Source organism: Myiozetetes cayanensis, unplaced genomic scaffold, assembly GCF_022539395.1.
Source record: "Myiozetetes cayanensis isolate MyiCay16 unplaced genomic scaffold, myiCay2020 scf17, whole genome shotgun sequence".
Classification (NCBI taxonomy): domain Eukaryota; kingdom Metazoa; phylum Chordata; class Aves; order Passeriformes; family Tyrannidae; genus Myiozetetes; species Myiozetetes cayanensis.
Genome location: NW_026087378.1, coordinates 14,422,727 through 14,443,252, shown reverse-complemented (window position 1 = coordinate 14,443,252; position 20,526 = coordinate 14,422,727). Strand labels below are relative to the sequence as shown.

General features: G+C 42.6%; 1 protein-coding gene across 6 annotated transcripts in view; it reads left to right on the top strand.

Annotated features, from left to right (window-relative positions):
- RAPGEF6 (Rap guanine nucleotide exchange factor 6) overlaps window positions 1-20,526 on the top strand; it is a 110,444-nt gene that overhangs the window by 11,013 nt on the left and 78,905 nt on the right. For all 6 annotated transcript variants that reach the window (XM_050312547.1, XM_050312552.1, XM_050312545.1 and 3 more), the window contains exons 2-4: window positions 11,799-11,869; window positions 12,486-12,542; window positions 13,225-13,308. In XM_050312547.1, the coding sequence (XP_050168504.1) occupies window positions 11,799-11,869; window positions 12,486-12,542; window positions 13,225-13,308 (212 nt within the window). The remainder of the gene's footprint in view (window positions 1-11,798; window positions 11,870-12,485; window positions 12,543-13,224; window positions 13,309-20,526) is intronic.

Here is a 20,526-nt window from a genome sequence, read left to right as displayed (position 1 = left end):
CAAACATGTGCAAAACTGAGTTCTCATTGAGGAGTGTACCGAGAACAGCTTGATAAAGGCTGTCCAGAGCTCTGATGCCCTTCCTTGTCAGAGGCCTGACCTTTCTATAACAGAGTTCTGCTCGTGCTGCTATTGCCAAGCTGTTTCTAAAACCAGGAGGTCTTCTTGTTTCAGTGGCCTCAGGCTTAAAATACAGAGGGTTTTCCTTTGTTTGATGAGACTGTGATACACCCTTCTTCCTCTTTTGATGATTTCAGTACAGTATTTTGGAAATACCCTGAGTTCAGGGAAGCATGCACAAATTAGTTAGCATTCCACGTCTGGTTTCTCGAGGTTCCTTAGCTCTGCTAATTATTGGTTAGCTTCTAGCATGTCAAGAGTGTAGCAAATTCCTGACAAATAGAACAAAAATAACTGCCTTAAGGGATTCTCTCTTTGTAATCTTTTTGTGCCTGATTAAAGCATTGACATTTAAGCAGTCTGTCCTTCAAAGAATGATTAATAATGAGCCTCAAATGTTGGTCCTCTTGGTCTGGAGGGAGGGAAAGACCTTTTATCTTCATCTCTGTGCCAGCCTACCATGCCAGCCTGACTCGTGAGCCATTGGGGTTCATTTTTGGCTGGAGTGCACAGCTTAGGAGAGGAAACTTAGGTTTTGTTTCCCCACTGTGCACATCAGCTAAAAGAAGGGATTGTGGGGAATAGCAGACCTGTAGTTAACAGCTCTATTAGTAACTAACAGAGCTGAGCATGACCACGTTTTTAAGAAAAGCCAAGAGTCTCCCCTGTGCTTAGTTTAGGTCTCAAATCCAGCAAATCTGGCTGGGTAGAATTTGGAGGTCATGGACCTGAGCGTTTAGTGTGGCATTGCTTTGATTTCTCCCATGCTGTAGTTGAACATGTTTTGTAAAACTGTTTTTTAATGTGAGATACAATTATGTAACCCTTGCAGTCGTGAAGGCTTGTGTAATAAAGCGAGACTCTTTGGATAACAGGCTTTCCACTGCTCTGACACTGGGACACAGAGCACCTGGCACGTCCTGCAGTGGGCCAGCTGCCTGAGTGAGAGGCTGAGACACTCTAAATGCACAGCTTTTCCACAAAACACACAGCAGACAGCTCTTGCTTTTCAGTGTTATTGTGCAGAACGTCTGAACTGCAGCACTGGATCCTTCTGTTCCTCCTGGGATCTGGAGTGTGTGTGCTGACAGGCATGACTGTCTGGGGATCATGGAGGTGTAATATTTATTACAGCATTCTCCTCCTGGGTCCAGACTTTGCCTTTCATCACCCCGTGTGGATCTTCTCCTTTAATGTGGACTGATAAGTCAAAAGTCTGCATTTTAATTTAAGGCATTGTGTTACTGCTTATAAAGCTGACTTTGATGCTCAGACTAGGTTTAGTATTAGCTGGTTGAGGGTTTTTTTCCCATCTTCAGTGAATAATGGTGGTCTTGCTCTCTTAAAACAGGAGTCTTCTTTTTAGGTAAAACTCCTTGATTTGCTTAAAAGTGGGTGTGTTATACCTCCAGAGAGGCTGTGGTTGGCTAATGCTGGATGAGTGAGAGGTTGGAGGGATCTCTGGTGAGTTGTATTACAAATTAGTGTTGATCATGGTTTCCTGGGAATGAGAAAGGTGAGGTGGGCTTGTTTTGGGTTTGTATTCAAAGGTAATTGTAGCCTCTAAAGTTTTGGGGCACTTGTTTTGTTGTTTGTCATAATGTTGAAGTTGTTAATTTTCTCAATGAGAATTATTCCCTTTGTAACATCGTGCATCAGTGATCAGTGTAATGAACAGGGAAGTGCACAGGTATCTCTCTCTGCCATTTGTTTGGTTTGATTTCAGTTAACCAAGCCAGTTGAATATGTATCTGTACATATAACTCCTCAGTTTGGATCTGTAAGCTCCTTTGTGGCACAGGTATTGTTGAGAAACACAGCAGAAGATGTTAAAGCAGTGGCAGAGTGAATTGTTGGAGTTCTGCTGTGGTGATTTGCATTCAGATGTTGCAGTGAGGTCAGTCTGGCTGATTTCTGTGCTCCCAGCAAAGATGTGAAGAGCTGCTGATGTCACTGTCGTGTTTGGTGAGGGATAGGAGTGTCTGCCAGCGTATGGATGCACATGTCACAGGCACCGTAGCCTTTCCCAGTGTGTCAGAGGGTGTGCTGATCCTCGTGGCAGCAGCAGGATGTCACTCTGGGAACCTGCCTCGGGATAACTCGGAGTCCTCTGAGGGATGTTGCCTCCTGTGGATACAGTAACTTCCCTGGATTGCTCTATTTCCCAGTGCTCTCCTAATAGCAGGATGCAGGAGGAATTGCTGGTGAACAAATTAGTGCTGTCCTCTACAGGAATTCCTTCGCAGTTCAGAATGGCACTGTTGTGGGAATAAAATAGCTGCAGCTTGATTTTGTTTGTTTGTTTGTTTGTTTTCTTCCCCCCCCACTCCCCTCAGTGGTTTTATTGAAAGAGATTGTAGGAGAGCTTTACATTTGTGTGATGTTTTATTCTCCAATTATAATCTCATCATCCTCTTAATGTTTTACTGATGCACCAAAACATTTTTAGGCACTTGCTAGAGCTGTGTTCCTCTCCATTACCTAGATGCTGAGTGGGTGACTTAAGTTACAATATTTATAAATATCTCATTTGTTTTGCTTTCAGTATTATTTATTTAGCAGGGCTTTATTTCCAGACAGACATGATCTTTGCTTGCTTGAATTCACAAAGAAATAAGAAATTATGCACTGCCAAATCCTAAATGTGCCATTATAAAAATAACAATATTCCTGTCTGTTTGTAAAAAATTCTGACAACCAATAGGATGGAAAAAAGCTGCTGTAAAGTTGAATGTTGTGTCTGTCAGTCCTTCTTTGCTTGAGATACCCGTTGTAGTGTGGGACCTCGACTGTAACGTTCAGCTGGGGCAGAGGCACCTTGGGCAAAGCACGATGGAAATGTGGAAATCTTGACAACAGTGTTTATGTGCTAAACATGAAACAGCAGTTCCCAGTCCAAGAGGGAGGAAAGAGAACCAGAACTAGAGCACTTCCTACAGCAAGAGCAAAGTGATGTGCAGGTAACAACTGGGATGTTTAACATGACTCAGTTCCACACAGACACACTCCCGAGTTGTCATTAGAGAGAAGCATAAAACTGACCTTTGGATTTCATCTTCCACCTCCTCTCTGCTCAGCCCCAGGTTTCTGAACCAAATTTCTAATTTAATAAGAATATCCTTTTTTTTTTTTTTTTTCCTGAACGCTTCAGTGTTCTGACCTTTCCTATCACAGTTCCTTCTTTTCTTAAAAGGAGATTTCAGATGCTGGTATTTTCCTCTGAAAAGAGCAGGGAGTTTCTTTGTAAATCAGGCAAGATGATTTTTTTGGAGTTATGACCAAAAAGTTTAAGCTGCAGTATTGTTATTGGATGGGTGCTTGTCCTCTGGGTGGGAGGTTGGTCATTCTGACAAGTGTTCAGCAGCGTGACTGACAAACTGTTGACTGACCTGGGAGCCTGAAATTGCCTGTTTTGCTTGCTGATTTTTGGCAATTTTTCAGGAGCCTGGGTAAGGAGACTGCTTTTACAGTCTTTGTGTTACTGAGAAATGTTTGGTAGAAGGTCCTGCTCTTTGATGGAGATTAATTTTGGTTATTGTGAGCTTCCCATCCTGTTGAACTCCAGGAACTCAGGATGTTCGACTCAGCTTGGTTTTGGTGTTCTCTATTATCAGCATATATGTCTGAAAGATATTTTAAAATTCAGTAATGAGTGTCTGGGAACTTTAGGGTAACATTTTACTTGAAGACTCTTTTTCATAGCTCTGCTTTTGTTCTGAACCATGATAAGGCCTGAATTGTGCTTCAGATATTCAAAACTCCTCATAAGCTGCCTGCTTTGAAGCAGTGACATCTGATGTTCCTGTCTCTCCAGTTCAGGGCCCTTGGAATTTCACTCTGCAAAATCAGCTTTTCCAAAGGAAGTTTTTTCTCTGGCGAAGTCAGGGTTCCAGAAACGCTGACTCTGTGTGATGGAACAGCAGTAAAAATACAAAATTTCCCTTCCCTCATTCCTTTAGATGTTTTTCTTTCTACCAAAGTCTTATATCAACATAGTCCAGGGTTCTGAGGTGGAAGGTGTTTATCTGTGTTGGGTGTGGGGAGCCATTGGCGAGTAGAGAAACTTTTTGTTTTATTTTCACGTAGAAAGACTTTGGGTTTTAATATTATTTTTCGAAGAATGCCACTGAATGGAGGTACTTCCAGTCCATCAATAAACTGTCATAGTAGTTCTAGAGTCTCTGTTTTTAAAGATTTAGCTTTTCCAAATTTTATTAAGGATACTTGGATTGTTATAAGTCTGTGCCTGTAGCCCTATGTACATGTTACGAGGAAATATTAGAAAATAAGATATAAATCCAAGTGTGTAATGTTACTTCTTACTGTCTGCAAAAATAAAATCCAGATTTTAGTTTCCTGTTTGTGGCTGTACTGTTATTAACTGCTGCTGTCAATTGGAATTATTTCCTGGATGCACAAAAGAGTGAAATGAAGTCCTTTTTTCTCTCTTTTCTCCTGTATAAAGATACCATAATAACTAAACTGACATTTCCTCATTTGGAGAAACCAGTGTCTGTGATCTATATGGGTAAATGTAAAGCTTAGAGTTCAGGGGGGAGTCCTGTATCATGGTCATGGTATGATCCATAGTTGGCTAATGGACATAGCCACCAGGAGGTTGTGGATATATGAAAGACCATAAATCTAAGAATTCAACTTCTTGGTCATTTGAAGCTGTCCAATTTCTTTATGGAATATATGCTGTTTTTTCTGAATAATGGAATACGGCCCTGAAGTAGCTGAACTGGTTTATTTTATACAAATGTTACTGGGTGCAGTCTCAGGCAGTGATTTAAGATCATGCAGGAGTTTGCTGGTCTGTTCTATGAAAGGTTCTTTAATTAGGCTTTTTGAACTGGTGGAATTCCCTGCTTGGGATGGTGTGGTTTCATTCCTTCTGAGTGCTCCTTAAATGATGTCATTCCCTACAAGGTACTTTGTTAAAATCTTTTGAGAGCATTTTCATTCATCTGACTGACTAATCCATCCTTTCTCTTCCCTAATAGTTCCTCAGTGCCCATATTTATTTTTTAGTTTTATTTTTTAAATGGCCTCCAGCTAAATAGGAGGCTCCTTTAAAGGGAACTGTTACTCTCCTTAGAGGAGCCCTGAGCTGACGTTCTTTAGCATCACTTCCATTTTTATTGAAGTCAAATGTTTATGCCACTGTACAGGGAGAGTAAATAAGAAAGAGGAGTTGCTTTCTAGTTCATCTCATGAACTTCCTTTTAGTTTAGGGACTACTACACATGTTTAAGTGTGTTTTGCTGCTCCTCCCACAAGTTTTGGGGTAGCTGAAGGTGTGCATCACTGGGGTTCGGGTGTGTAGGGGGGTTCATGAACCAGCATCCCTATGGCTGGTGAATTTGCTGTGTAGATTGTCTGAATATCTGACTGTGTAAAACGTGGGTCGGAGAACTTCAGCATGTTTTTCTGTATTTTTATTTCTGGTATTACAGTATCAGGAAAGAATTTGGGAGTACTATTTTTACAATTGGCCTTACACAGAGACTGAAGGAAACAAGGCGCAGATTCCAGCCTTCGATGAAGCAACAGGAAGGGAAGCAATGCAAACCATAAACTGTGCTGAGTAACATTTCCTCTCTCCTGCTACACTCCCCGAGGGTGACAAAGTCTTTATTGAGCCTGACAGAATTCCCAATAAAAGTTGCATTCAATCTGTATGAAGAACGTGCTGAATCACTGAGAAGCAAGTAGTGGCAGCGGGCTGGAGGAGAGCCTCCCACTTCCAGCTGACACAACCTGTGCCCCAAGAATCACCTCTGTTTGCTTTGCACTTGAAAGAACAACTTCAATACACAGAAATTCAGACACTGTCCAAGAGCCTGTTAAAATGCTTGTCCTGATAGCAGGAGAGCTCTTGGTTCTGGTGGAGTTTGTTTCCAGCCTTCTTTCTGCTCAGAGCACCGAAGAGGAAGAAGCAGCTCTCTAACATACAAACAAGGGAGGTTGTGGCACCTTTCAGTGTGCCTTCCTTCCCTGGAAGGTTTCCTACCTCATGGTATTTTTGAATGGCAGTGGAATTTGGGAAGCTGTTACCATCTGGCCTAACTGTTGTTTCAAAGGCAGAAATGTGCGACTGTTTCTTTTAAAGTATATTCTCTGTGATATGGCTGGATCTGTAGCAGGTCTTTAGAAGATGCTGACATCTTTTGTCTGCTCTGAAGCCTGTAAAATATTCATCCTGGCAACTGCCTTACCTCGGGAAAGGTAGGGATGCAGAGTCCTTTGTGCTTCTGTTGAAGCAGTTCTTGTGTGTGACCCAGGGAATCCTGGGTGGCTTGGCAGCCCACGTAGGCTGGGCGTGGGGAGCCTCGAGTGAGCCAAGCATCTGCTCTTGCAACAGGAATTTAATGTGTTTGGGGTGGATTGAGAGACAGGTTTTGCGCAGCTCCCCGGGACAGGTTTGCATGTGAGAGCAATCGCTCTGGAACTTGCTGACACAGCTGGTTCCAGCTGAGGCTTTGAAGTGCTGGTGCTGTGGTGCAGGTTCCTGCTCTTTTCTCATTCCCTGAGCTAAACTCTGGACTGAGTAATACCTGCCAGTCTGTGCTCTGTGAGCCCCCTGCTTTCAGGCTCAGGGTGGATCCAGGGTAGCTCAGTGGAATGTGGGATGTGGGAGCATCCCTGAGTCCAGTGCTGCTGCAGAGAGCAGCTGTCCCCTGGTCCGTGCTGGCTGGCCAGGGCTGGATGCAGCTGTTGGGGACTGGGCTGCCTGTCCCTGATGGCATGAAGGACACAACGTGACAGGGGAGTCTGTGGGGATTTATGGCTTCCTCAGCTTCCCTGATACCACAGTGCAATTGCTGAGGTTGTCTCTGTGAGACTTACCAGAATGTGCAACTATGAGGTCACTTCAGAACAATTTATCTTCCTTAGAAATAGACTAGATTTCCTGTTTAGTGTTTTAAAATAATAATAATGTGTTATTGGAACACCTGGCTGGGATCATCTCAAGTAAAGCATTAGTTTTTCAGTTTGTGTTTATGAAGGGCAAAGCTGCTCGTGGTGGAGTCATTCTCTCCTTTTTCTGTCCTTTTTGAAAAGCATCACACTGCTTTTGCCCACTTTTAAGACTGCAGGGGAATTTGTCTTGGACGTTATTGTGGACTTACAGAATTATGGATGCAGCTCACGTGAGTTACAGTTGTGCTGGCAGGAGGTGTTGGTTGGAAAACTCTGTGGTCAGAACTCCTTGTTCAAGACCACTGTTGTTCCTTTGGAGTCTTAATTCTGAGCTTTGTAAAGTTGCTTCTTGGATTAAAGGTGAGAGATTGGGAGAGAAGAGGGTGAAGCATAAGGAAATGATACAAACTCACGAATTTTGCTCATCATTGGTGTTTCTGCATTGTGGTGCTTGTTCAGGAGCATCTTGGTCCTGTCCAGATCTGTCCAAATCTTGGTCATACTTTAAAAAGCTGCTGATAAAGAAACTCAGGATGACCACCACTTCCCCAGCAACTTTGAGGTTGGGTTATATTCTCGTGATGATTTTTTTAGCTGACTGTGCTTATTTCTTTATTTTAAAAAATAACATCTTAACAACTAAGAAATTAATATTTCACTATTCTTGTAAAAAATTGTAGCAAATGAAGTGTTTTAGGATAAATGGGTGATGGTGGTAGTGAGTTGGTTTGCTTTCATGTGATGAGTTTTGTGTGATGAGTTGATGCTACTGAGGCTTCTTTTATTTTCACCATCTTTTGGTCCTGCTATGAGTTAGCACCTGGCGGGGAAAACGAGAAGTGGGCTGGGTGTTCAGGTGGCTCACTCTGAACTGTACTGGGATGAGGATGTTACCATAAAAGAACATATAATTTGATAACGTGATATTGTTGCTAAAATCTCTGTGTTTTTACACCGCCTTTGGTTTAGCAGCTGGTTGAGCTTTTTGCCAGAAGGATGTGTGTGTTGGGGATGATAAAAGCTGATGCTGGGGCCGCTGGTGGCCACACTTCCCTTGTGCCGGGTTTGGAGATAACGGTGCCGTCCCAGAGCCATCCCCTGGTTTCTGCACTGCTGCTGGAATACACTCTGCCTTACACAGTGTGTTCTGTCACAGGAGGAGTTTGAAGACTCAGATGTCCCCTGCTTTTTAAATGTGTCTGCTCATGAACTGTGTGCTGTGAGAACTGGAGGTGAAGGAAATCGCCGTCCCGGACAGCTTGGCGCAGGATCACTGCGGTCACAGTGGCCTTGCTTCCTCTCTGGAGTTAGAAAATCTCCCTTCCAGCAAGATTAGCAACTGCCCCGTTCCCTCTACTCCTTGCACAGTTCCCTGCTTTCTCTTGAGTCTCTGTAGCTGCAGTTTTAGCTGTTTGGATAGAAAATGTGAATTTCTCCGTAAATAACCGAGTCAAGGCAGTTTTCTGTCAGAGGTGGAAGGAAGAATCTGTGTGGGCATAGCATTTGCAGGGAGATCTCGTGCTTTACTTTTGGCTATTGTTTCAGGTGATGAAAAGCTCTGAAAAGAAAGATTACAAAATAAAATCATGCTGACCTCGGTCTTTAGTCTAGAGCATGTGGAGAACTTGCTTTTCATCAGTAAGCATGTTTCAGTTGGATTTGGATGGAAGTAAAGGGATTATAAGGAAGGATATGGAAAGGGGCTATAAAATTCCAGCAAATACTTTGTGTTCTGCTGTTAGGACGCTGATTGTTGCCCTTTGGCATCGTCCTCTAATAGCACTTTTCACAGTGGGTATCTGTGAAAATGATCTCTACCCTTTGTACTGTGGTTATGTGCCTGTCTGCTGTTTACAGCTGCTGCGGTGACATAAATCCCTTTTTAAAACTAAGGCTGAAGATAGGATTGGAAGCTGTCACAAACCTTGAGGTGGAGAAATGAACGCTTGCAGCTCTGATGGAGGAGGGTTTCTGGGAGCGTGGTGCAGCCTCTGTCCACGAGGTGGCCACAGCCCCTGCCCATCACCAGCCACCCTCCCATTAACTGGTGTTCCTCGCCGGCAAAAATACAGGATGAGACTCGAAATGTAGTGTGTCAAACATAATCTCAGTGCTACTACTGCTAATGGAGAAAACGTCACAAAGTATAACTGATAGGAAATTTTCATTTTATTGGGAAAAACTGGGATATATACACCACATGTACTGTACCCTCCCTTGTTAGAATTTGAAGTGGCATGCGAGGGAGAGGAGCAATTTTACCTGGCTGTATCTATTTAAACAAGCAGATTATTTCACCAGGACATGTAAAATGCATTGGATGGGTATGTTTGATGCTCTGGTGTAAAGGGGCATTTCTCAGCCCTTCCCAGGGGGTCACTGAGTCAGCTCTTGTGCTCAGTGGCACCCAAAATCACCTCCTCTGCACAACTAGGACAGGGGCTTGCTTGAAGGGTCAGTTATTTTTAGGGAAAGCGTTACAGATCCTGATTTAAAAATGCTTATAGAAACTGCTGCATGAGTAGCCAGTGTGTTTGGCTTGTTGGTGTGTCCCCTGGCTGTGTAGTGAGCAGGATGGTGTTTATTACATTTATCAGCACTAGAGCAGTAATACCTGATAGTGTGGGTTAAATGCCTTCTGCTGGGGGAGGGAATGGGAACCTTTGCCTCCCCTTTGCTGTGCTCTGGCTCAGCTGTTGTATCTGCTGCTCATCTCGACAGCCAAAGTCAGAGCCGTGGGATGCTTTCCAGACATGAATCCCTTGAAGCAAATGTTTATCTCTTTAATTTACCAACTGTTTATTCATCAAGCTCCTCAGTGGGTCAGTACAGCCCTCCTGTGTCTGCAGGTGGAGTGCCCATGCCCAACTGCTTGTCTAAAATACATTTTAAAGATGTTCTGTTAACATCCTAGTCTCTATTCTGTAAAAAAATACTGGCAAACTTATATAGGCATAATAAGTTACGAAGACTGAAAAATTCAGCTTTAATTTTAATAGCAAATACTGATTCCTTCCTGGCTGCCCAGCTTCAACAGGAGTTGAGAGTGTCCTTCTGGCCTGGGAGAGGTGGGTCTCCAGGTGGAGGAGGACAGAATGTGGGACACAGGGGTTTTGTTTCAGTTGTTCCATAGAGTCTATAACTCCTAAGTTTTATTAACTACTAAGGCAGTGTATGGTCTGAGGTATAGTTGCTGCATTCCTGTGCCTGATGCTTTCAGGTGGAGAAGGTGAGGCAGTTCCCTGCTCAGGAACAGGGACAGCTCAGTAAAGGAGCTGGTCAGACACCTGAAATGACCCTTTGGCTGCCAAGTGCCCACCTCTGACAGGCTGTGGTGTGTTTGGAGTCTGATTCATAGCTGGTGTTCCCACATTTCACTAATAAAATCAAGTTTGTGGCAACTCACAGTCGGAGGATTAGAATGAGATTGAACTGTGTGAGAAACCAGTGCTTTATAAATGTGTTACACATTCAGGGCTTCTGTTTAATTTTCATGGGGTTTGGTAATGACATTTAAAAAAATAAATCAGAGTTTTATTGGTTTTACATGGCCTGCAATTACGTCTGACCTTTCGTTTGCTATTACAGTCTGTATCCGTTATATTGCTAAACAAGGACTATTAAGCCAAAGAACTTTTCTGAAGTAAATCCATTGTAAATTCTGAGGCCAGCATTCATATTGATTTATCTTTTGTAAACACTGGATAAATGCAGCACTTGAAAATTCAGAACATACTTTCCAAGGCCAAGCTGGAGAGACTGCTCTGTGGTGTATAATGATTTTGTTGTGCGTGTATTTGGGGCTCACAGCCCACCTGTTCAGGACAGTAAATTCGGTGATGAATAGCCCTACTGAGCTGTTCCCTAGCATGTGGTCTGCACCATCAGCACAGATATTTGTGTGACTGAGGAGGATTCTGTCTACTGAGAAGTTTAAACAGCTGTATCTCCTAATTACAGCTTCTATGTAAAGCCCTGTTTTTAAAGTGGAATAATCTTAGTGCTTTAATATTTTTGTTTCTGTGGTTGCTGATGGATGGCACTGATGTGATGCTGAGTCGTGGTAGCAGGAGGTGGGAGACCTCTAAAACTTCATTGTCTTCATCTTTGCCAAAGAGTATTTTGGAGTAATTTATAATGTTGCCCTTTGGATGGGGATTGGGCTGAGTAAAAGGCAGTAGGGTGGAGTAGGTTTGTAGTAGGGCCACCAGCTAGGTCTGAGGTGGACATGAAAGAGTTTTTCCTCTCTGAACATGACCCCTTTGCCATGAAAAGGTACTGTGGTTCTCTGCACTGTACGTGGTGGCTACACTGCATGGTTTGGGTTTTTTCTGGTGTTCTTTGCTACTAGGAAATGAATTTTGCAAAATTCCCCTTTAAAGAGGTATTAGAAGGTTTCAACAATTTCTGTCCTTGGAAGAACAGGACTGCCCTGTTTGGCTTATTCCACATGTTGTTTGCTGCTGTTTCCATTCATGTAAATATTTTCAGAGATATTTTTAATAAATCTCTTTATTCCAGGTGAGTGTTTATGCATCAGCTGGATTTCACTCTCCTCACTTTCACAGCTTAAGTGTGGACAGGGTTCTTCACGTCTGTGTGTCCCCGACCTGTCTGCTAATCTGGGCTGTGTCTCTAGAATTATGTCTCATAAGTCTGTGTAACTTTCTGCAGAATCTGAAAAGTAATGCAGAGTGGTTAGATGCTGTGAATGAAGTTGGTCATGTTTGTTTTTTTTTTTCTCTCTCTAGGACTTAAATACTATCTATTCTTTCCTTCATGGACTGGACATCCTCTCGCATTTCAGGGAGCATCAGCTGAGGTGAGTGCTCCACAGCTGCAGTTGTTGGGCATTGTGTACCTCTGGCTTTATTTTTGTGCAGATGAGCAGAGCTTTTGTCTGCCTGCACTCGGAGGGGGCAGAGCACTGGCCAAGTCCACTGCTGAGTTCAGTCACTGCAGTGACAGGGCATGGAATCCAAACTAATTAGCCTTTCTAAGAAGGGAGGCAGAGCTTACTGCCATTTGCCTACAAAGGACTGTGTAGACAGTGCCCCCTCTTAACTCCTGATTACAAAAGCTTTTTAATGCTTCAGACATTCGGATGATCTCAGAATCCATAAAATGGAAGGCCAACAAAGCATAAGAAGTGCGTTGGAAGTATTTTAGTTCCTTCAGTTCTGTTGCTATGGGTAATTCCACTGTGTGGGAGTGATTTAAACACTTAGAGAACATGCTGTATATTATCTGTTTGGATAATGAAGAACACCGTAATAATTTGAATTTTCTGGTTAAGCACATCCTTTGTGTAGGACAGAAAAAAATGTTGAATTCGAGGTCTTATAGCTTTAAAGTGGTTCTACTGAAATATGGTGATTAATGGCTTGTGATCTTTGGGGATTAAAATTGAAATTAAACTTCTCTTCCTCCTCCCTCAGAATAATGTCATCGAGTGCCCGCTATGAGAGGTACAAGGGCAACCAAGTTCTCTTTTGGTGAGTACACAGCACTTGCTGAGTTCTTCAGTAGAAGTGTGAGCAAAAGCACTGTTTTAATACCTGGTTTGCATTTTCAGTCACTGCTAATAAAAGCCTTTGCAGCATTTCAGCTCGGTTCAAGGCTTTGGCAGGGGGTGTTTGGAGGAGCAGGACGTTTGAGGGGTGCCCGTGAGGTGTCTGTGTGTGACTGTGGCACCAGGGAGGCACAGGCAGAGCCCCTCCAAGGCTGGTGGGAGCCAAGGTGACACTCAGTAGGTGGCACTGTGTCCCTGGAGCTGGCACTGCCTGCACCCTGCATGGCAGAGGGATGGAGCTCAAACACCTCCTCTTTCAACTGCAAGAATTAGTTATTTGAGCTCAGAGTTCTCTGTATTTGTAGCTTTATGTATACTTTCACTGGAATAAAATGTTTTCACTGAAAATTAATAACTTCATTTTAGTAAGATGAAATTTTAAGCTGACTGAAAAGTCGAATTGTAAAGTCCAAGAAACATTCTGGATGTAGACGTTTTAAAAAAACATCTTGGTGTTTTGGAAGCATCCAGTTCAAGTGCTTGGGTTCTTACATATCGAGCTGATACAGTGGTAAATCAGTATTTTAGTACAGTGATACTTTGGATAATATATTTCTGAGGTGTTGTGAGAAGAAAGTAGATATCAATGATTTCTTTTCTTACAGCTCAGAAACTATTGCAAGATGCTGGTATATCCTACTTTCTGGATCCGTACTCATGAAGGATTCCATGTTTCTACCACCTTGCAGGTATGTGAAGTTGTTATTATTTAAGATAAGGCAAGGTGGTTTTGTTTTGTTTTGTTTTTTAATAAATGCATTCTATATGTTGGTGTTACTGTACATTTTTAACAATTTTACAGTATTTTTTCATTACTTTGTTTTTCTGAAGTTTGATAGTGGCTCTTAGAACAATTGCTGCTGTGTGAGTGTTGTGTCTGGAGTGCCCTGTGTCACAAACATGACTGCAGGTCACACAGTTTGGCTGCAGGCTGTGTTTAATGGCATATATGATTTGTATGTGAAGCAGGAAGAGCCCAGCAGCACTGGCTGTGGAGAGCACATGCCAGGAGCCTGAGTGCTCCTGGGGCTGGGGCACAGTGAGCACTGTGAAATGCTTTCACTGAAGCACAGCATTGGACTTGAGCTGGACTTGCTCAAGTAACACCCTGAGTACCCAGAGTAATACTCTGCTTGACCTTGTGCATCGCTCAGAAATTTTATTTCACTGTATTTCACTTGACTCAGCATGAGCTGAGCGTGTTGACAGCCCTAATGCCAACTGCAGCTCCAGTTCCATTCCACAGACTGGAATTTCATGGTAAGTGCGAGTAAGAACGTACAGGACTCCATTTTTCAATTGTAGGCTGGATGTTCAACTCTTAATGAAGTTCCTTGAGTGAATCTGTCCAGAAGCAGCTGTGGCTGCCCCATCCCTGGCAGTGTCCAAGGCTGGGTTGGATGGGGCTTGGAGCAACCTGGGCTAGTGGGAGGTGTCCCTGCCTGGGGCTGGTGATTGGAACCAGAGGAGCTTTAAGGTTTCTTCCAACCCTACTATGATGAGTCTGTGATAAGTTCAGGAGTACCAGAAGGGAGGACATGGCAAGCTGATATTTGCATAAAACCTCTCTAAAATCATTGCTTTGCTAAACTTAGAGCAAGTCACTTATAACCATCATTAAGGTTTCTTGTGCCTTTAAAAGAAAAAAAAAGACAAAATAGATCTGTTATAGCTAATTTACAAGATTACAGCTAGTTTTGTTATGGATAATGAGGGAAGATAGCTGCTAGATGGTGAAAGGGTCACAGAGTTGTGTTAGATGGAGCTGCTGGCAGGCTGCAGCTTACATGGTTCCTGGGGTGCACTGTCCATGCAGGTGGTGAGATCATGTGGAAAGGAAGGGAATGCACTCCTGCTGGATATCCAGGGTGTTCAGATCACTTCCATTTTGTTTGAATTACGTTCATGCCTTAAATATAACGCTTTGTTTTTCTTCAGTATGGTGGGATAAACTTCAGCTACTTTTCCTGTTCTGAATACCTCATCTCTCAGGTCTGTAGCTGAGGGAACTGCAGTCACCAGTCACTTACAGGCTAAATTCGTATAAAACAGTGACCTAGATAAGTTAGTAGTATTCTTTCTTAATTGTAATTAACAGCATTTTATTTACATTTACAATAATACTTAATGTCATGCTTTTTGTCCCCAACCAAGTTCCTGAGCATGTGAGTCATTCTGAAAGGAGGCTTGCATGGATATCTGTAAGAAAACACAGCACTGCCTTAATTCTCATTGCCTCAGGTGTTACAGAGCTATTCCTTGTCACTGGAAACAAAGATGAACTAGCTGCCATGCTCTCTCTGCCTAATGAGCATATGATCTGTAAGATGCTAGTGAAATAAACTTTATGGAAGAGTATTTTGTGGGGGATTTATCTGCTTTATCTGTGCTTTTTATTTTCACAGCAGGAAAGTGGCAGACAAGTGTAGGGAATGAAAAGAAAACCACACTTGAAGTGTTCTGAGACTGCTGAGGGGAATGGAGACATCCCTCCAGCCTCTTGGGTTTCTGGTAGGGTTAGTGCTGCCCAGACACTGGCATCAGATAAAGCTCATCTGTTTGACTGTTAAATATGGTACAAATGTGTCAGCACGGGAGCAGAGGTTCAGACAGGTGTGTTCTGCACAGGAGTGCTGCAGGAGACTGTGATGGCTTTGAGATGGCCAGGGGGTAAATGAATGAGGACCAAAATAGAATCCTTAATGGGAGGAAGGTGGTAGCTACTAATGGTGAGAATTTAGGCTTTAATCTGGAGACCTCCTAGAGCTCTGAAAAGGTTAAGAGCAGGTTTGAATAATTGCCGTTCTGGAAGAACTGGATGGAGGGAGGCATGTTGTAGAACAGATCCTAAGCAACAAATGGATTCTAGTTGGAAACTCAGTTTGTGTACTCCATAACACCCCCACTCCCCAATTTCCTCTTGGTCCTGTTGCTAATTTCAACTTCATATTTGTCCTCTGGAACATTTGACAGACACTTTGTGTTTGAAGAACTCTCTGTGCTTGAGAAGGGCCTTTTCATCACCTTGGATGAATTTGTATTCAAGTTGTAATTCAGAAATTGGTTTAAAAAGCGGAGGAGTAAATCTTGCACCCAGGTACGATAAACCTATTCAATATTCTGGCACTGATGCTCATGATGAGAAAAGCCCTGTAAGGTTTTTAAGGTAAGGAGCAGATCAATCAGCAATACCAGGTACAAAGATGACATAACCTTGGTTGTCCTGTTGCCTGGAGAATGGATTTGTCAATAGATTTGGCATGGGAGGACAAGAATTTCCTCAACATGAAAGAAATGGCTGGAATAAAAGAACAGGATCGACGGATTTGTAGATGGAAAACCATGTCAGCAAGTCAAAGGGGTTTTGTGTTAACCTTGCTTGTTAATGAAGATAATTCATGTGAACAGGATATTTGAAGGAGATTACTCACAGCAAGATTAGCCATAGGAGATGCATCAAGGGCCTGGAGGAACTTCTGAAGCCAATTATGTGGCTGACAGCCTCCTACAACTGTGAGAATTGAACCTCCAAGGGAAAATACAAACTCTTGAAACATTCAAGATGTAGTCTTACTAAAAACAAATACTCTTTTTCCAAGCTCTTCCTCACAAGTGCAGTAAATTGGAATCACTGTCTTACTCATACAGCAAGTAGGATGCTCCCTAAACTCCTGCTTTATTCAAAATGGCCTCATGGCTGTGTTGTGGTATCTTTTCACAAGAGTTGTGGATGCTTCAGTGACTCAATAAGCCATTTCTCTTTCTTTTCTTTAGTAAAAGGAGAAGACACAAATGCTTAGATCAAGAAAATTGTCATAGTGAAAGAGGAACTCCTGGTTTTGCATTGTGAACAGCAGCCTGGGTTGAAATTGTTTTAGTTTGTTTTGTGCTAATATTTACAAATAATATTTTACTGTATTTTGAAACTTGCTATGGCTGTTAATAGTGTTTGCATCCATGTGTGAATGCCAGTCCTGATGGCTGTAGTGTGGATAGTGCCTTTCCTCCCAAGGTCTGAACCCAGGTGTGCCAGTCCACTGCTGTCATACAGCCAACTTAACGTCTGACAAACTGGCAGTTGCCAATAAGGTTCTGAATTGTGATTTACAGTCACACAGTAAGAAATTTAAAAATTGCAGAGGTCTCAGGATGATACCGAGTGTTTGCTTCACACTGGAAAGCTCTTCTCAGCTAACTGTTGTGGATTATTTTTCTGCTCTCATGAAGACAGCTTGAGGCTTACATCCCTATGCTTATCAAGACTCATAGATTTTATACTCAGCACAGGATCAAAGCAGTGGTTATTCAGTGCATTTGTGGCTCTGGATGAGGTGATGTTTTCCCTGGGTGTTTCTGTTAAGTGGTGGCTGTAACTTGTAGCATTGCCTGACAGCCAGTAAGTGAACCAACAACTTGGGAACGCTACCAATAAATGTATTTGTAAAGCTAATTAATTCAGAGAGAGTTGTTAGTATTGAAATTCCTCTGGCAGTGCTAGTGCTGGGATGACAATACTGTGAGGAAGAAGGGAATGTGGCTGAGAAGAGGCAGTGCACTGGTGAGAGGCACAGTGTCCTGGTGTCCCAAAGGGCAGCTCCTTGTGCTGGATGTGCTGACCTCGAGTAAGGGCTGGGAAGGTGTTGCAAACTAAGAGTACATCTTTCTTGACATGGAGCAATCTTCTGAGAAAGCCAACAGAGTGAACAGTGACTGTGTTCAGGCATGTCACAACTATATGACCAAATAACCTTGTCTGTGTTTCCAACCCGACCAGTAACTTCCTTTTGCTCTGCTCGTAGTTCCTTACAAGAGCTGCCCTTTAGGGGTTTTATGGACCCCCTTTCAGGGGATGCTGATTGTGCCACAGACAGAGTTTTTTACTGGCTAAACTAAAAAAAGTCCCAAGAGAAATGAAATCGGGAGCAAAGGGCCATGTATGATTTGTTTATAACTACAATACAGTTTTACTAAGACTATCTAATCCCATGGCCTGGAATAGCTGGAAAGCTTCACAGAGTGGTAGGTGAGACACTGACCCCCTCGAAGTGTCACTGTGTGCAGAGTATAAAGTAATTAGCACAGAGATCTTGAGCTTGCAGCCTGCAAATTGAGTAGCATGTTACACAGCCTCCAAAATAATTTCCAATTAAAACTTCAGCAAGCTTGAGAGATAAACCTGCTAAATGTTGTTATTAAGAGCTAATGCAGAAATGGGTTTTGATGACTGAGCATTAATTGAAATAGGTATTTTGCATTCAGCCATGTATCTTGTGGTGTCAGGTTTCCTTTAAACCATTTTCTGATGCAGTTAAATGTTATAATATTTGTCTAATGAAGTTACTTTGAAAAGCTCAGGACTTGCACTGCATGTAATGGAAACCCTGCCTCCCATTCCTCATGCAACTCGTCTTGTCCAGGCCCACTTGCATGGAAAATGTGCATTGAAGAAATCCATCCAGAACACTGGATGAGCAGGGTCATGTGCTTTGTTTTGCAGTGCCAAAAAGTACAATTTGTCTTCCATCTCTCTGTTTCTGAAAGCAGCCTGACAGACACTTTGAGACACCAGTATTTTCATAACAAAGTATCTGCAACCCCTTTGCTTATATTGATAAAGTGCTGTATCAGGGTCCTGGCCCAGTCCTACCTGAGCACAGTGCTGGGTGTTCCTGCAGGGAGTCACAGATGACTCTGCTTTATTGACACCAACTCACACAGCCAGGATAATGTTATGATTTTGTAGTTCCTGGAAAGTACAGAACAGAATGTGAAATACCTGACATCCTGCCACTGAAGGCTTTGATGCCCAAAATATCTGAAAATATTGTTTCAGGAAGTAGGAGAATATTGTAAATTTGAGGATGCCTGCTAATTAGTGTTGAGGCAAGTAATAAGACATTCAGTCTCAGTCTCCATCTGTTTGTAGGCTGAAAGCTCTTCAGGACAGGCTGTGTTTTTACCTTTAATGTATGTACTGTATTCTGAGTAATGCAGAATCAGAAACTATCAGCATTGAATAACTTGAGCATATTGATATCAAGAAATGTTCAAGTAAAATGTGACAACTATTGCTTAAATTTGTCAGTCTTGAAATTCCAGGTGTAATTTCAGCACCAGATGCTCGGGTTGCCCAACAGCTGGATAAGAAGAATTTTTAAATATTTGTTTAAATGTTAACACAGTGTTCAGAAAGCTTGGAAGTGTTTGTGCACATCCTGTTTAAAGAGCTGCTTTATTATGTTCAAGATGATGTTGCATTGGAGGCTTTTCTAAATAGCTTGCTCTGTAAAAGCAGAAAGGGTTTTTCTAACAGCTTCAGTGCCTTAAAGCTGTAACACCTTGCTGTTTTGGGGAGTGGGCATGGGTGTGAAAATGGCAGTATTAAATACAAAAGGCTCTCTGCAGGGATGAATTTTGATAGATCCCCTGTGAAGTCAGGCACGTATTCAGTTGCCTGCACATCTGAGTTTTTGTGCTTTGGCTCTGCAGTTGTGGAGGGATGAACAAATCACACGGTGGAAAAGGGACAGATGAACTGAGGGAAGTCATGGAATCACAGACTGGTTTGGGTTGGAAGGGACCTTAAAGCTCATCCACTTCCAGCCCCTGCCAGGGGCAGAGACAGCTCCCACTGGAGCAGTTTCTCCAAGCCCTGCCCAGCCTGGCTTGGTGGTGACTGAAGTGAAACCTTCAGTCCTGCCTTTTACCTTTCAGCAGCTCCAGTCTGATCCCCTTAGTGGTTGCCATAAGATGTCATGCCAGTTTAACTCACATTCCAAAATCACATGATGCAACTGCCTGAGCATTTTTAATTATGAGTAGTGGTGAATCAGGAGGAAAAACAAGGTTTCTTGCAAATGAGGCATCCATAAATCATGGATAAACAAAGCTGCCTTTGGTATGTGGAAGACATTTTTTTCCCATGACAGTGTTGCAGGGCAGTGAGTGAATGTCTGAAAATTAATGGTGCAGATGTAATAGATGAATATTAAGTTGCAGGAGTGTACAATAAAATTATAAATTTTAAAAAATTGTAATGTAGTTTTATAGTACTGACTTTTTCTGGGCTTCCAGCAGTGGGAGGCTATAGAATAATGATGTTACATGTAGTGCTTATTTAAATCACACATATTTTAACAATGCCGAATAAATTATTGGATCATTTAAAACTTTAACAGTTATACCAGTGGTAGTATGCTCTTTGACATAGTTTTTATTATAAGTAGAGCTTAATTTACATTAGTTTCATGTTTTCTCACACTTTCAGTGTTAATTTAAATTTTTAATTGGGTTATTTTTCCTGCTCTCTGCTTGAAAGCACTGGAGTGAGTGTAACGTGCTGTACCTTAATGAGGCTTTCCTGGTTTTTATTTTTTTGTGTGTCTTGCCACATGTGACATCAGGAGGACTCAGGAGGACCCGGTGTCTAGGGATGTGCTGGTGGCTGGGGAAGCTGCTGTGGTGGTTTGGAAGGTGAAATGGGCTCCCAGGGTGCAAACCTGGCCCTGGGAAGTGACATCCCTGTGGGAATGTGGTGGTCTGTGGGTGCTGATTGTGTGAGCAGAAGGACTAAGGAATGTCAGCACCTGCAAACAACACCGTGGCACCACAGCAGAGCTGTCTTTTATACCAAAGGATAAGATTGCCCCATCTCTTCCAGAATTAGATGGACTTCCCACAGCCCTCACCTTTGCAAACCAGCTTATTTTAGGTTTGGGTGGCCAACTGAAGACCTCCAAGTAATTTGTTGTCACAGGAAGTCAACCTTGTTTCCCAAATGGGTTTTATCTCCTCCCCTGCAAAGCTTTGTTCAACTGAATCTTTTCCATTTCCAAATCATTAGGAATGAACGTTTTTCTGAAGCCTGGATTACAACTGGCAGATTATAGTAAAGTATATTGATGTCA